The 18,287-nt window shown below is 32.8% G+C and overlaps 2 protein-coding genes across 3 annotated transcripts; both read right to left on the bottom strand.

Annotated features, from left to right (window-relative positions):
- On the bottom strand, nucleotides 55-3,620 carry LOC18604376. Of its 2 annotated transcripts, XM_007036808.2 has the most exons (5): nucleotides 3,419-3,620; nucleotides 2,169-2,317; nucleotides 1,619-1,705; nucleotides 1,099-1,257; nucleotides 55-375 (listed from the first exon to the last, which is right to left on the bottom strand). In XM_007036808.2, the coding sequence occupies exons 1-5, from the start codon at nucleotides 3,531-3,533 to the stop codon at nucleotides 277-279; spliced, it is 609 nt and encodes a 202-aa protein (XP_007036870.2). In that variant the 5' UTR covers nucleotides 3,534-3,620; the 3' UTR covers nucleotides 55-276. The 2 variants fall into 2 exon arrangements, with proteins under 2 accessions (XP_007036870.2, XP_007036871.2); XM_007036809.2 differs by lacking the exon at nucleotides 1,619-1,705 and having other exon boundaries at nucleotides 3,419-3,619.
- Nucleotides 3,996-5,889, bottom strand: LOC18604375. Its single transcript, XM_018117016.1, has 4 exons — nucleotides 5,596-5,889; nucleotides 4,713-5,378; nucleotides 4,358-4,598; nucleotides 3,996-4,270 (listed from the first exon to the last, which is right to left on the bottom strand). Exons 1-4 carry the CDS (start codon nucleotides 5,887-5,889, stop codon nucleotides 3,996-3,998), a joined length of 1,476 nt encoding a protein of 491 aa, XP_017972505.1.

Below are 18,287 nucleotides of genomic sequence, written 5' to 3'. Positions count from 1 at the left end.
AGGTTGCTTTATCATATGCACCCAAAAGCAAGAAAGAAAAAAAAAAAAAAACTATTTCGCCATAAAAATGAATCCTTGTTGACCTGAAACTATTTGGCGTTGTCCAGTGATTGATTCTGGGTTTCCGTAAATAACATACACAAGCATTTTCCTTTTGCCCAAAAGTTAACAACAAATGAGGCTAACTTCAGAGCATCCTCCAAAAGTTACCATTTACAATGAGCCTCTTACCTTGATTCCTGTCAAAATTTAATGGGATATAAAATATAAAGAGCTTCAGTTAACCTGCTCTCCACTTGCTTGGCTCCTCTTCTCTTCTTCGACTTGTTCTAGCAATGCTTCCAGCTCAGCTTCAGTCAAACCTTCTAGACGTTTCTGCAAAACGGTATATAAGATTAAGTTTAGGGTCAAGGAGTCAGATTTTGGGATCCTAACAAAGGGATTCATGGAACAAAACACATAGGAGATCTGGAAAGGTTACGCTTGCTGATTGGGATATGACTGGAAACTAAAGCCAATTTCTCATTTCTTTTTCTTCTTCTTCTCACTACCTAGACCAAGTCATAGGCTAGCCATGATACCATCTTCCGTTATTCTGTATCAGTGAAGGTTCCGAGTCTGTCTCATTGCCACTACTACTAGGCTTTGCTAATTTACATGTTGCTGAAGATTGATAGTTGTTGAATAGACTGCCCTTGTGTAGCCGTGTGATGAGAAACAAAGTTCAGAATGTTTCCAAGTGAAATATCACTGATCTAGTCCAACCAATTAGGAATAAATCCAATGTAGCCCCAAGATTCCTCCAACCTAGATTGGAACTATATCAAATGTCAATTTCCATAGCATCTGCTTCAAACAGGCAGATCCTCCATTAACAAACAATCTAAGATAAGGTATTTTACTGAGCTATTGTGTTGATCATTTTACTATAGCCAAAACGCTGCATAGTTCTGAAGCATGATAAGGAAATAAAACTTCTTTGCGGCAAGATGAAACCAAATGCCTAAAAAGCAGTACAGCAATGTGGCAACGAGTAGAGCACCAATTTGGAAGATATTAGTCCTAAACATTGGAAGAGAAAAGTGTAGAGATGCAAACCTGCATGACTTTGTCTTCATAGTCACGTAATTGTTGAGCATATGTCATTTCCTTGTTTGAGACTCTAAAGATGTATGTTGAAATCCATCCAACTGTGAGGCCCAAAACCAATACCAACTGTACTACATTTCCTGCTTGTAAAGGATCAACTCCGGCAAACTGCATAACCATCATCACAGGGATTCTTACAGAAAGGAATTACTCACTAAACCATCTTGGTGAAATGTGCTCATCAATCATATTATAAGTTCTACGAAAAACTTGAGAAGATAAAGCAAAAATAGGGAGCCTAATTTTGTTATAAACACACAAGAGTAAGGACGTCCATAAATGAATTAATTGAAATAATGTCTCATCTCTGTCACAACGTATTGGATTATGTTATTCCAAGAATAAAGAATAAAAGCATGCATGTAGAATAAATAGTGTGTCTAATTTTATTTCAAGAATAGAATTTTGCAAAAGAAGCCAAAGTTGAGAGCCAAAAGTAAGAATAAATATTACAAGTGAACCTGGATACCTCCAATCCACTTTTCAAGCCAACCCCAGCAACAGTGACTCCAACACCAATCAATAAAACATCCTTCCTTGTGTATCCAAAAGGTGTCTGCCCAAGAACAAGCAGGATATGACTTCACCATCCAAGTCAACCATATGAACCCATAATGAAAGTTGAGGGTAGTTAAGGAACCATAAATTAGATCAAGCATATTTAAATGAAGAAGGAGAAAGTGAGCAATCCTTTTCCTTAAGTTCGGTGATCAGGTGTTTTTGATTTGTTAAACTAGCCTAATTGACACATTGTTCAAAGAGCTTCTTCCCTTTTTTAACTTTTTGAGGGCTAATTGTTTCAACTAACGAGTTTTAGTACAATTTCAGGTAAGCTAACAATGCCTCGTCCAACATTTGTAGGTCTAAAAGGTCTAAAAACAGAAGACCTGATATATTCCTAATCTCAATACATCTTATAAACCTGTCTCTTTTCTTGCAAAAGAAGCTAGAGGGCAAACTTTACATGCATGATATAGGAAAAGATACGCGTTGAGCTAGCAGTAGTATGGCGTATGTACCTTGCTTTGATCTTTACTTTCATTGGAGTTTGAGGAACGGCTACATCTGGGAGCAACAGAGATCAGTTTCTTTGACCTTGAGTTGTTCAACCTGTTTTGCAGATATAAAGAAGTTCCTTTTTGATACAAGATCTGAGCTATAGCTGTACCTGAGAAATTTGAGTAGAAAGAAGCACAATCAAATAAGGCATTAGGTGTTGTTTTCTATACCAAGCATAGAAGTTTAAGTTCTATAGCAGGCTCTTTGATTGACATTGAATAGAACACCAGAAAATAAAGCGGACTTCTTATGTTCCCACAAAACAATCACCAGTAAACTGGTATGTGCATTATAAAATCAGTGGAAGAAGAAGTAATTTAGCATTGATGTTTCACAGTTTCACGGTGCAGCTATACTCTTAAGGAATGACAATTGGAAGGAAATGTCAACAAACTTCGATCAACTGATAAACAAGCGTTAAATCAACTAATACTTCTAGCAGAGTTACCGTTGCAAGAAAGAATTTTTTTGCGGACAAGCTTTGAATTGTTTATCAAAATTATCAGTCTCACAAAAGGATTCAAGTCTAAGGTTCAATAAAGCATGTTTGAAAGATGTGTTAGTATCTAACATAAAACCAATTGGTAATAGGTAGAGAAGCTTAACTTGAATACAAGGCCAGAAGGAAGTTAAAATATAATGGATTTGGGGTAAAATTAGGTCCAACAAAACCAATGAAACATAGAAACATCGCGAAAAACACGAAAAGAAATGGGGAAATGAACAATCAAGGCTTCTATATCAGGTTAAGCTTCCAACTTAAAAGCAAATAGTAATTGGTGGAGAAGCGCAACTTGACTGTAGTGCCACAACAAACCCCCAACTTAATCAATGTGGAACAATATTACATAACGAAATAGACCTTAAAAGAGAAATGAAAATTGTTTCCCCTGTATGGCACAAACATAATGACTTAAACATATCATTAACCAACAGAACAGGAGCGTAATTCACCAGTACTCAAGCTTGTTCAAGACATAAAATTCAGATGCGAAGAAGGAATCCACCAATAACAGCTAGGCAAATCAAGCATGAGGATGCCTGGGGGCAAAATCCCAAAGAATGATTGAAACGAACAATTTATGATAGGCCAATGATTATAAAGTTGCTACTGGGAACAGAATAAAAGTTTGCTTCAATAAAACAAAAGAAGTTACACATAGAAAGCAAAACCTGCATATGAATGACTCATGACAACAGAAGAAATTACCCCGTAAGAAAGAAACAGCAGCTGATCGTGTTGGCGGTTGCAAGAACTGAAAAGCCGAAACACCCAGAAAAGAAGTGGGACTGACAGTTGGGTGTCCATGCAGAGGAGAAGACATCTCCGTAGTGTTCTTTTTCTGAGGATAAAACAAATAAAAAATAAGAGAAATCAGCTCAGGTGAGTAATTGGATGATGAGAAAGCGGGTGGCTAGCAGTTAAGCGCCTTCCCTACTTATTATTTAATCCATTCGTCATTCCACGATGCACGTGCATGGCACGTGAATTCTTCTTCCAAGTACTCCTTAAGCCTCGTGATTTTGATTTGCAGCTCTTTTTGGCTATTTTCTTTTTGTTAAAAACAACTTATTACATTTCAATAATACCACAATTGTCAAAAATCATAGAGAATTAACAATATTCGACCGAAAAACAAACATCCCAACCCATTTGTTACTCACCCCATGGATTTGAGCTTCGTTAAAAACCTTATCATAGTAAACTTAGTGGGACAAACCTATAATAATAATAAAAAAAATACTCATCAATCATGAGATAGAACAATCTCGGAATCAAATTCAAATTACCCTTCATGTCTTAGGAACAAAACTCTATCATTATCAACAGCTTCTTGAATCAACACCGGTAGATGTGAAGAGTCCTTCCATTCTATCATTTCATCCATTATTCTTTTAGCAATCTGGGCAATTGAATGTGCTGTCCGGTTGGTCTCTCTTGAGCAAAAATCAATGGCTTGACAGTTTATTCTTTCCATCAAAATTGTACAATCCTCAATAAGATGTTCCAAAGCTCCAGTAAATTGCTGCTTTTTAATCCATCCCGTAACTACTTGGTTGTCTAGAAAAACATCAGCAAGCATAATTTGTTCTTAAACACAATAACTTAACGCCCAAACCAAAGCTCGTAACTCAACTTCCTCCACACTTGCACAATACTGTATTTTCCTTCCGACAGCACAAAAAAAACCACCATTCAGTCTTCTTATGATAAATCCAGCACCTACTCTCGTAGTTCCATCAACTTGGTCCATTGCTACATCTGAATGCAAGGTTAGTCCTCTCGAACGAAAACCTCTATTTTCTGTCTCCAATACTCGATTCTCTGTTGCACTAACCTCCATAGCCATATGATATTGATTATTCATGTCAAGTCCCAGCTTAAGAACCTGAACAGGATTCATAATCTGGTTGCCAAAGATTCTTAAATTTCTTGCTTTCCATATAACCCACAATATGCAAGCTATTTCTCCAACATCTTTAGGGCCAAGATTACAACTTACCTGGAAAATCCAATCAAAAACAGAGGTGGAATGTGCGCCTATGTCTCTAAATCCCCATTTTGAAGACAACCACGTTGCTCTCGCAAATTGACAGTAGCATAAAATATGAAAATCAGTTTCTTCATCCTCTTGGCAGAAAACACATATATTGTCCACATTATTTTTCCGATGGCTTAATGCTTTCTTGGTTGGAAGAGCACCTTTCAAGGCTTTCCACATAAAGAAGATAATTTTACGCGGAATAGAGAGCTTCCAAACTTCCTTCCAAAAGCCATCGAACGAATCGGACGAACAGCCAGGTTCAGAATCATCCAGGAGAGACGAAATCAAGCGATAACCAAACTTAACCGTATATTGTCCATGCTTACTGACAACCCACACCTGTCTATCAACAGGAAGCCTCACACTGAGAGGGATAGACAAAATTAAATTACTCTCATAAAGAGGAAAACACAGCTTAACTTTCACTTCATCCCACTTCCCACCTCTCGCATCGATAAGTTCAGACACCATCATTGAGTTACTCACATTTTCCTCATATGCCATTGCAACCCGAGGTGTTTCATATGGGATCCAAGAGTCCTCCAATACCTGAATATCATTGCCGTTGCCAACTCTCCAAACTAATCCTTTTTTAAGGATTTGCTGACTTTCTTTGATGCTTCTCTATAGGTAACTGGGATTAGACCCAACAGGGGCATCCATAAAATGAACCCTTGGAAAATATCTTGCTTTAAGAATTTTATAAGCAAGAGTCGGCTGCTGCATTTGTAATCTCCACCCTTGTTTTGCCAGCAAAGCTAAATTAAAGCAACGAGTATCTCTAAATCCCAATCCTCTAGAGAATTTAAAAAGACAACGATTTCCAGCTCTTCCAATGTACCTTTCGTTTTGAATCATCACCATTCCACCAGAACCTTGCTATCACTGAATCTATATATTTGCAAATGGCCTTTGGGAGTTTAAAACAACTCATTACATAGTTAGGCACTGCTTGAGCTACAGCCTTAATCAACGTTTCTCGACCAGCAGCTGACAAGAATTTATTTTTCCAGTTCAGAACTCTTTTCGTGACTCTTGCCTTCACATAACTAAAAATTTGTCTCTTTGATCCTCCACTGATTAATGGCATTCCAAGGTAAAAACCTTCCCACTGTTCATTTTTGATGCCCAACATTTGACAAGCCACCTCTTTTTCCACTCCAAAAGTGTTTCTACTAAACAGAATTACTGATTTATCACAATTAAGTTTTTGACCAGAGGCTAATTCATACCTCTAAAAAATGTTTTTTAAAGCCATCAGCTCTGACTTTTTAACTTTCCCCAAAAGCATGCAATCATCCGCAAAAAGTAAATGAGTCACGTTCGAACCTCCTCTACAAATTTCAATACCCGAAATATCCTTGGAGGCTTTAACCATTGCTAACAATCCTGATAGGGCCTCAGAGATGATCACAAAAAAAAAAAAAAAAATAATAACAATAACTTATTACACATTTGGTGCTTGAATTATAATTAAATGCTCGATTTGATATCTATACTTTAAAAATTATAATTACGTATTTGAAATTTATTAGTAAAATTAGTGATATGTTAAAAAAGAGCTAATGAAAACTATAACTTGTCTAAATTTATTTATTTTTATTTTTCCAAAATTTTAATTAAAAAATAGAAAAAATTCAAAATAAAAAAAATAATGTGACCTTTTTAGGCACATGAGATGTTTTTATTGATTCTTTTTGAACACGCCATTTATTTGATTAATGGTGCTAATTTCGTGTGCAAACTAATAAATAAAAATAAAATTTAAATACTTAATTTCAAATATGAAATTTAACATTTTACTATAGTTTAAGTTTTAAATGTGTAATTATTAACTTATCATATTTATAAAGTTCATACAAACCGCAGTAACATGTGGTATTGAACATAAAGATAATTATAGCAAAGCATAGTATAGAGAATACCTATTATTAGGACATGTGCATATCATAACTCCAAAACATCTTGGATAATATTGTCCTCGTCACTTTAGGACACATACAGCTATAGGTGGCAAAAGAGTTACACATATTAAATTGACTTTATGATTAACAACCATTTAATTGAGAAGCATGGGAAGTGGACGGATTTATATATAAATATAATGCTAGTGAATTTAAATTAGAGTAGGGGATCGTGAATAGTCTATATTAGGTGTAAAAGATGCAGTCCAAGAATTCCTTGAAAGGCCAGGTCAAGATGACTATGGTGGAATTATTGAAGCTACTGGTTATGAGAATGAGGACTAGAATTCTCTCGAACCCCTCATTGGTATGGTCCACGGAGGAGGCTTTTAACTTCTTCTAGCACATGCATTATTTTGTTATCATATTATTTCATTATTGTGTTTACGTTTTGTGAATGAATTCTTATATTTTTTTTTATACTTTAACGTTTTATTTACATGCAATAATTGTATAATCATGTGAACTTAACTCTAAGATATGTAGTAAAATTCTAAAGTTAAACTTAAAAACTCAGGTAGTGTTTGGTATTTTACTGAAAATGTGATTGTAGAGTATGTGATTTTTGAAAAATAATTTTGCAGCATTTGGTATAATATGAAAAAGTGATGATTGTTTTACAATGTTTGGTATAATATGAAAAAGTAATGATTGCAAGGAATGTTGAGAAGATTACGTTATAGTGTTTGGTTTGGAAACACTTACCTTCTTTTTAATATAAATTTTGAACTATTCAATTTATCTCTTAAAACAATAAATAATATCATGAAAAAATTAATATTAAAATATGTAAAATTACTAAATATTTATTTTTTTATAAATTAGTTAAGTTTTTTAAAAAATAAATTAGTTAATTTAAATTATTTTATAACTAAATAAATAAATAAATAATTTAATTTAATTAACTAATTAATTAATTTAAACACACATTTATATAATCAATCGTCATTTCTAATTAATTCATATGCTCTTTATTTTAAAATTTATATATAATTTATTTATTTATTTTATTCAACAGATAAAATTAATTTTTTTAACACATAGAACTCCACTTTCCTTTTTTTTTTCTTCTTTTTTTCTCACCTTCCTCGTTGCACCCCCCTCTTCTAGCAAACATAGGCTCAAAGAAAGGTAAACATTATAGCAAATGGATGAGTCATTTTCTCAACTTTAACCTAGGATTCCATATCTTTTCTAGCAAACATTGCCTCAAAGAACGCCTACTAAATTATTGTGCAGCTTTCTATTTCTTGGGTATTCTGTAGCCACCCACATTGACGCTCAAAAGGTTCAAGTGTGACTTGCCTGAATTTCTTAATTTCATTTTGGAAAACAGCCTCGGCAGGAAGAAGAAGAAGGATAATAATAATAATAATAATAATAAATAGAAGAGAGAATGTCAAGGATATTTTGAAAAAAAAAATATTTTAACTTTCTTTCAGTTGAGAGAAAGTTACTTTCCCTCCGTGAGTTAAAGAAATGACATTCCCTTAACTCATTGTAATAACATTCCCTTCCTTTATACTAAGATTACATTCATTTAAATTGCAAGGAATGCGAAGGACTTCCGCAATACCAAAAGCCTCCTTAAGATGTTGAGAGTTTTGACTTGGTAAACTTAAAGTGAGGCTCGTTAAGATTATTCCTTAACCCTTCTAAGAAAGCTTCCATGTGGCATTATTGACATATAATGGCTTAAACTTTTAAATATACTTCTATTGCTTTCTTTTCAATTGTCACCTTCTCATTAAATCATGGAAGTTCTCTATTATTATAAATAGTTAGCCTCTCCCAATAATTAAAAGCACCTATTTTTCAAGAAATGAGGATCTACACAATCAGAGCTTCTGTCCTTAGTTTTACCTATCACCTTTCCCAAACTATCCATATCTTATCAAGGAGCACCCTTTTCCTCACCACCACTTAACTACCCTTACCTTATCAACCTTGTTGTCACTTGCCATCCGTATTGAAACTTTTAAAGATTGCCCATTTCTTCCTTTACTTTCTTATTTGTTCCATTATTTTAGCAATTCCAATAGGGAGAAGTGATTACACTAGTTAATGCAAGTTAAGAAAAGATACCCACACTTAAAATGCTCTCGTCCTCAAATTCATGGCCAAGAGACATGTATGATTCAACGAACAACCAACAGAGAAAACCCCTTATATACGAGAGATGATGAGGATGTTTCAAATTTCCTAAGAAAAGATATTAGAAACCATTAAAAAGATGATTGAGGAGAATAACAAAAAGATGATGGATACCTTCACTAAACTTCTTCTTTATGTGTCCACTATGTCCTTAAGCCAACCTTCCCTTCCAGATGGGTTGCAAAGCTTGGTTAGAACAAGGATATACATTTAGCTATCATTGATTTGGGGAAGGATAGTCATGGTAAAGATGCCATTACTTACAAGATCCATATTGGAACCCCTCAAGCCAATGCTGATTTTGTTTTCTTTTGTTACAAAAGAAGAACTTCAAAGGATGTTAGAAAAAAAATAATGAAAGTATGAAATTCTTGGAGTTTGACCTTAAAATTCCCTATCTGAAAAAGATAGTAGCAAAGCCTTATCCTAAGGACTAAATCAATTTGAAATTTAAATGTGAGACCTTTGAATCTTATACGGGGTTGGAATTGTAAATGGGTAAGGCACTTGTTAAATTTGAGGTACTCGAACTCAAACCTTATTATTAAGTAGGGTATGCAAACCCTACAACTATTTGGATATTTTTGAAATTTACTACCATAATCCAAACCCTAATGTATACCCACTACTTGATAATTATTTGAACCCATTTAAAACTTGATTATATAAAAAAATTATAAAAGTGCTCTTCATGGGTATCCAATTACCTGAACCCGAATCTATACCTGTATTCATATACAATAATAAATTATATTTTCCATCCATATTCCATATAATTAACTAATAATTAAATTTACATAAGCACACAAATAATAAATTTTAAATTTAAATAATCATAAACAAATATCTCAAATATCAACTTCAATAACTAAAAACAAATATCTAAACAGCTACTTAAACAACATTACAAGTTTTCAACAACCATTATTTAATTTCCACAACAAGGCAAAAACTCATGAAAAATTCAATCATCTTAAGTGTCAGTGTTAGTAGTGTGGCAGTTGAATCTTCAATTGTTATAAATGATCCTACACAAATAAAAGAGATAATAATATATGTAACACTTAAGATAAAAGATAATTTTTTATATAAAATAAATGAAATAAATATTTAATGAGTTTATTTACCTTTTGTTTCATTCCTCAACGAATTTTGAGTGCACATCAATACCTCCAAAGTGTATGGATTAAGCCTACTTTGATGGTTAGTCACCACTCTCCCACTAATGCAAAAGGCTGACCCAGATGCAATTGTAGAAGCAAGAATAGCAAGAAAGTGTCTGGCAATCATTTGCAAAGTGAGATACTTTATCCTATTTGTCTTCCACCAACTCAAAATATCAAAAACTTTAAAAAATGGCAAAACTTTGTCATCTAAATAGTGATCCAATTTTGACTTCACATGTCTATCACTAGAAGAACTAAGATATTCATACAACATACATTCTTCTGTTTTAGATGATTCATCAAATGTTGTTGTTAATGAATTATGAGAAGACTTTGATTTTTTATTAGTGGATCTACTCTAGTATTCATGAAGTAAATCATAACAAGTTTTCTTAACTTGTTTAATCTCATAAGGAAAACAATACCCAACCACCTTCATTTTATACCTAAGATCCAATATAATCACCACAACTAACACAATATGAATATCCTTTCAATATTTTTCAAACTTGTCAAACATTTTCTTTGTCATTGCACTAATTGTCACATCATCAGAGCACATCCAATTCACAATTGCAATTTAAAGTTTACAAACTTTGACATAATAACAATATGTAGTAAGATACTCTATCCCAAAAGAAAAAAAAAACAACTTAGTGAGATCATACAACATTTTCAACTTGTAAGTAATATTTTTTCCTCTCTCCCAATATTCCTTACTAGGCACACAAGAGTAATGTTTATCTCTAAGTTTCAGCTTAGGGAAAAGATCTTTGTATCCTATAGCATTTTGAGGTATCACGTAAGTTGAATTCCACCTGGTTCTATAGTCTAGACTTAACTTTTTAAAATATGACACGTTAGCCTAACAAGCCACTGCTTCAAATTTTTTCGATCTAGATGGACTAGTTGACTAATATACTACAGTATTATGAATATTTTCAATTACATCTTTTATCACAAATTATCCATATCTAGCAACAAGATTCAATATATGTGCACAACATCTCATGTGAAGAATTCTTCCATCAAGTAAACGTTCAGAACACAAGTTATTCACTATGATAAAAACCATATCATCATTAAAGCTGCAATTATCCATGGTGAGCGTAGAGAATTTGCTTTCTATATACCATTCAGTCAAGGCATTCATCATTTCTTGAGCAAGAACATCCATGGTGTAGTTGTTGGCACATATACAAACTGCATGTTAACAAAATAAAATTAATGAATTTGCTTAATTTTTTTTTTCACAAACCATTAATGTATAACATAACACAATTTAAAGGATTAGAATAAAAATTGTTTACCTCAAGATACATCTTTGCGACTCCCAAGAATCATCAACATAATGAGCAATGATGGGCATGTAACCTCTAGTTTGATTGAAGTTCATATATCTGTCATGATTGCTATTTGACTTTTTAACTTCTCAAATCTAAGTTGTAGCTGGGACCTCTTTGAGCAATAAATCTTGTAAATGTCCTCTTTAATCGTATTGTTAGAAATTGTCTTAAACAAAGGTTGAAGACAAGAAGTAAACTTTTTAGAACCAACATGAGTAATGTTGTTGAATTTTTTCACGCAAGTACACATATCGCAACAAGTAATATAGAGGTAAATAGAGTGTCAAATTCCACAGGGAATTGCATCAATTTAAGCTAATAACTAAAATTGTGGCAAACTAATTTTATGCAAGTATTCCAAATTAAAAAAATTAATCAAAACCAAAATTAAACTAACAAACTAAAATTAATATTTGAAAGGCAAAATTCACTAGAAAAACAATTGATTAAAAGCCTAGGATTATGATATCCCTCAGCACTTCATTTGAATCCTCTTTCTCTCTCTAGAATTATTTCAATGGATTGAGTTGCTAACCTAGAGTCCCAAGTTATTTAAAAGTCTTTGTCGAGGTGCTCATAAAAATATCTATCACAATTAATTTACTATATGTCTATGTAAATTCAACTGAAGACAGATTCATTAAGTTTGTGCTCTAATCTTAGCTACATGCGACACATAGGTATATTTCTATTATATATGAAAATCAAATCACCTAATCAACTAAGTGAATTTGACCACTTGCTATTCCATTCCTAGCCTAATCTAAACACCTTTAGTCAAGTTATATTTGGATGTTTAAATCAATCTAATTGTTGATCAAGCAATTAGAAGCATTGAACACAGAATGTCAAACCCTGATTTGTAAAATAATTATAATGTCATTCACATGCTCGATAGAATGTTTGTATATTTAGGAAGTTCGAGAAATCGTTAAAAGACGATATTGCCCATAATGGTATCATTAAGTCGATTAAGCCTCAAACTAGTTCAAATAGGAATTTTAAGGTGAAATTAAGAGTTTCACAGTTTAGGGATGACTCAAAATGGTAATTAGGAGTTCGAGGATCAATTCGAAGTCAAACCGGAATTTTCACTATCTAGGGGTAAAATTGTAATATTTCCACCCGCGGACAAAATTTGAGATTTTGAGAGAATTTAGATCACATTTGACAAATTGGAGAATGGTATGAGTATAAGGGATGAAAAATATGTCTATGGGCAAATTTTCAGTTTTTGAGGTAAAAATGTAATTTTTCACTTTACGAGGGCAAAAGTGTAATTTTTAAAAATTTACTTCACCAAAACTTTGGAAAAGTCTAGAAATTTCATGGAAGACATGGATAAGTGAAGAGGATTGAGTGGTAGAAAAAGAAAGTCAAAAAGATGGCGAGAAAAAAATAAAATAATAAAATATTCAAAAGGTAAATAAAATAATAATATTTTATTAAGCCTATTAAAAGGCTTGAAAATTTCAGAATTCTTCATTGGGATGGTCAGCCAAAACCAGCAGGAGAGAGAGAGAAATAAGAACAAACCCTAGAGTGAGAAAATTCAAAGAAAAAGTGTGATTTTTCAAGGAATCAAGTGTTTAAAGGTATGATTTTTCAAGCTTAGCTTAAGATTTATCATTTCCATGCATTTCCCATCATTTTCCATGGTTGAATCATGTGATTTGAGGATGAATTCAATTCTGAAAAAATGGGTTAGGAGAGAGAAACTTGTTAGATTAATTTGATTCTAAGTTATGTTAGTGTTTTAAGTTAGTTTAGCATATTTAGGAACAAAACAACAAGAAAAGAATTTATTTTCCTCCATTACCATTATTGGCTGAATTTTCTAGGGGAATATTGGCTGATGATCTTGATGTTTATTTGAGGAATTATGATGAATAATGATGAATTATGAGTCTAGAAAAATAATGGAAATTTTCGGAGCAAAAATATGAATTTTTACCCATTAGGGGTATTTTCGTAATTTGCTATCAGGACTGATAATTTGCACCACACTGAGGGACATTAAGTCAATTTGGGTGCAATTGAGGTATAGAAACTGAAAAAAATTAATTTGAGATTAAATTGGACGCGTTAGTAATTTAATCGGGTAATAGGCCGAATTAGGTTAGCACCGCATTTAAGCGGTAGTCGGATAAGTTGCATGTCATATCATGCATATATACCGAGCCTGAATTGATTTTATAATGGTCAAGCATTGATGTGGTGAATTATGTATTGTACATTGTGGATAGGTGGTGAGCAAATTACACTAGTAAAAGTACAGAAATTGTGCTTGAAGACTAGGATTAGGAGTACATCGACTCTTAGAACTGTGAGTGGATAATTTATCGTCTTAAATATCTAGAGTAATTATACGTGTTTGATGTTTTTATTGAATGGTGAGTTTGAATTATAAAATATTATGTTTTTCAATTAAAATGTTTTTCAACAAAAATGAAATTTATACTGGTTTTGAAATCAAATATTGTTTTGAGAAAATTGAGTGTATGGAGACTGTGTTGAAATTTATGATTTTATATGTTATTGAAATTGGGGCTTATGACACTATGGTAGCATGATGGCTAAATTTTTGAGGTTGGCATGAAATATATGAACAGTTTTGGATTGGTCTTGGTAGATTGGATTACATTTTATTCCCCATATTATGTTACTGGAATTTTTATGGGTCTGGTGGTATATTAAACGGTCACTGCAGTGGTGGGGGTTTCCGTGGACTGCCTATGAGAGGAGCACGGTAACTCAATTATATATTTACCTCCGGGGGGAGATGTTGAGTGAAGTATCTCCTGAGGTATGATTTGAGTGCACCTCACGTTCGGGCCACCACGTGAGAGTGAGACTCAGCCAACGCCAATGAACGACTGTGTGTTAGATGTGAAAACATGTTTATGGGTATGGGTCATTGAACAGCCTTGGTGGTCTTAGTGGGATACCTTGACGAAGGTACCCGCGAGAATGATTCTGGCAAGGGCCAAGTTTAAGAAATTCATAAGCCGGGAAATTTTGATGAAAAGAAATTATTTGGTATAGATTGAAATGAATTTTGTGTTATGAACATTATTGAGATATAATGTTTTTATATTATCTCCATCTACTCGGCTTTAGATGCTTTTGATGGTAATTGTTTACTCATTGGGATTATTTAATCTCACCCCTCTTTCTATCCATTTTTCAAGCTCAGGACAGTTTGTTGATAGTTGATTAAGACGAGAATTAATCTCAGAGTTGCATCATAAGAAGTAAGGGTTCGTAGCTCTAAACCTTATTGGTTAGTTGGGGGCCCACGTGTCACTGTAAACGAAATTTCATACTTTAATTATCTTTATTACTATATGAATAAATTTATTTTACTGTTACGCTACAAAAGTTATTTTAGAAAGACTTTGAAAATATTGTGTTTTAAGAAAATAGAATATTTTATTTAATGTTTTTATTATATTCAAATAGCTATAATTTTACTTTAAACGAATGTTTTAGACTTCAAAATTTAATTTAAATCATGAAATATGTATTTCCACTTACATATTACATTTTTTTCAGATTTCAAAATTTCAAAAAAAAAAAAAAAAGGAAAAAATGCCCTTGTGAGCTAGAAAATAATATTTTATTGTTTTGAGTTGGAAACAACTTATGTTTTCTTGAAATGCGAGATTTAATAACTGTCGCTCACCGAGGAGATGCGGAAGTTGATGCTAAGCCTTGCGGGGTTTCGATCGGCATTCGGGGTAATGAGTGCTTATCGGGACGTCGCGGCGGTTGTCACGGGCTCGATGAGAGTTCTGGGTCGTGACACAGAACTGGAATAAACAACTCACATTCTATTGAAAATAAGCAAAAGATTGATAAAAAATTCAAATTACATGTTGAGTTCAATCAAAATCCTAGAAAAAGGAAATTAGTTTATAATATTAACTGAAAACATCATCCAAAGAAAATAACCATTAATCCAAGTCAAAGGAAGTAAATGAAAAAAAAAAATTAACGAAAGAATTGAAGTTTTTGAATCTCCAATCTTCTTTGAATTCTCTTACTTTCTTGCTTTGTTTTTGGCCTTTTTTTTTTTCCAAACTAATTAATCTTTATCTCCCTTTTGAAACCTCTAAAAAAGACTCTTTAAATCATCCTAAAAAACCCTAGTTTCAAAATTCCCATAAAAAAAAAAGTTTTGGAAGCATGTTTGGTGCCACGGCCTTGGCCTCTTTGGCACCACGGTGCCCTGATCTTGGGTCAATGTATGGGATGTCTTCTCTTATGTTGTCTCTACTACACTACTTGTTCTTGTGACATAAGTTTCTCCTTTTTCAGGATAAACTGGGCAAAGTGGTAAGCATGAAAGTTGTAACCCAATCTCTTAGCTTTCTAATGGTTTAAGAATCACGTCAATTGTACTTCTGTAGAGAAAGTTATGCTCAAAATACTACATCATGTACAAATAAAACTATCACCAGACTTGCATGGATTATCACCAAATGAGGCCTTTTCATAAAATTTCCTCTAAAAGCAGTAAAAAAGATCAACAATAACTAAACTTAAAGTAATTTAAAGCAATATAACATAAAATTGAACTAAAATAACTTAATCTAAACTACTTAACATGCATTAAACTTAATTAAGGAAAACAATTTAAATACGTAATTTTGAACCTAAAATCTCAAAGACTTAGCTACTTAAGCCCCTAAAATATGGCAAAAATAACTCTACATAATAGAGTTATCACACTTCTAAACTTAAGATTTTGCTAATCCTCGAGCAAAATTTAAAATAAAATGAAAAACATAAATGAAAAAAATCAACTAACTAGAAGTAGGTTGCACCAAATCAATGATCACATTTAATAGCCTTGTAAGTTATCGCATATTCTCAACTTAAAGAGTAACATAAATATTATTTAAGTTTACATTACAATTCAAGTGCAAGCTCATTCTCGAATAGATTCCCATGTATGTGTGCAATCTTTTTACCAAGAACATCATGCCAAATGGATAAATTTAAGCTCATGCAAAATTCACATTAGTACTAGAGTTTCACAGGTTTACTTTTCATCTATCTTCTCACTAATATAGACTAATATTAGGTCAAAGATCATTAGGTATTTATCAAGTTTGTAATGTATTGCTAGGATCAAGGTATGATAAAGGATATTTATAAGGCTCAAATCACCCAAAGTACATAATCATTCTATGACCCATAAAGAGCTTTAAATTTCCATCTCCAAGTAACACCCTCTTTTTTACTTCAAATTTTTCTTTTATCAAACACTTTATTTATTTTTTTTCTTCTTCTATTTTTGTCATCACAATTTTGCACCCCCAAAATTATTTCTTTTTGTAAGTAGTGGGGTGAATACTAACACAATTCTTGAACTTTTTCAACAACTCCACTCTTTTTACCTTTTTCAACTTTTAGCTCAATACAAATCCTAAAATGATATATATACTTAAGAGTGAAGGATGCAAAATTGGAAAATTATTAATAAGCAAGGGTGAATAATTATGTGTTCAACAAAGAAAAGGAAAAGTATGCTTAAAAGGGTATACTAAGGATAAACTTATGCACAGGTAGACTTGAAAGGCTAAAATGGCTCAAAGATGACCTAAATCATCTTCTTAACTAAGTATTTCCTAAGATTTCACATTGAGAGAGAATCAAACAAATTCTAGAACTCAAGACATAATTCAAAAATTTACATTCACATAAACCTTCTCCAGATGTGCACAATAATTCAAAGCAAAAGATATGGTGCTCAAATTGTGGAAAATCTCATCCGAACAATGATGCTTAACATAAGAATTTAACATAATACTTAAACAATATTCATAGTTACTAAGAGCAAAATATAACGAAATAACTAGGTTTCATCATTGGATAGGTAAATCAAAAAAATTAGCACAACTAATTCTAGCTCAAGTTCTCAAAACATGTAGAAAATTAAATGATAAACAAACTACCTAAACTTAAAAGTTAAAAACATAAATGGGAGAAGATTAAACCTAAGCTTAAAAACTTAAAAATCCCCCCCAAACTTAAACTAACATTGTCCTCAATGTTACTAAAATAGACAAAGAAAGGAAAGAGAATACTCCCCTGGAATTGCAGATAGCTCTACTTTTCCTCCTCATCCTCATTGTTGTCACTAATGCTTGTGGGAGGCTTTTTATTTATCGCAAAAAGAACAAAAATAGAGATTAATATAGAAATATAATTAAATAAAATAAAAATAACTGAAAGGAGAAAATATGTGTTTCATAAGCTTGGGTTGTCTTCTAAGAAGCTCTTCTTTATAGTCACTAGCTTGATTATGGCACCCCCTTTTACACTTCTTCATCCACAAAGTAAGGCTTGAGGCTTAGTCTATTAACCATGAATGTGATAGTATCCTTGCTATCGATCTCTATTATACCACAGGGATAAACCTTTACCATATTGAAATGACCCAACCATCTTGTCTTGCATTTCCATGGAAAAAGTTTGAAGTGTGAATTACGAGCAAAAGTTGTTGTCCAACTTCAAAATCAAGACAAATGGGAAGTGGTGGAAGATTCTCCTCATGCAATTGCTTGGTTTTGATATGTCAAGAAGGTGACCTCAACTCAAAGGTTGGTGCTTACTCACTTGTAAGTGGAGAAATAGGCTAACCTTTGCCCTCATTAACTAAATCCACTCCATAACAATGATCTGTAAAGGCATGATGCTTAATTCCATTGAGACTATTAAACTTGACTACTTCCTCTCCAAGTTTAAAAGTTAAGTTGCCTTCTTTCGCATTAATGATTGTTTCTGCAGTAGCCAAGAATGGTCATCCTAAGATTAAAGGAATTTCCACATCTTCTTCCATCTCAAGCACAATAAAGTTCATCAGAATGTAGAGATGCCCAATTTTAGCCAACA

This window comes from Theobroma cacao, chromosome 3, assembly GCF_000208745.1.
Source record: "Theobroma cacao cultivar B97-61/B2 chromosome 3, Criollo_cocoa_genome_V2, whole genome shotgun sequence".
Taxonomy (NCBI): Eukaryota; Viridiplantae; Streptophyta; class Magnoliopsida; order Malvales; family Malvaceae; genus Theobroma; species Theobroma cacao.
Note: the sequence above shows the minus strand (reverse complement) of the source record. Positions and strands in the feature narration are given on the sequence as shown.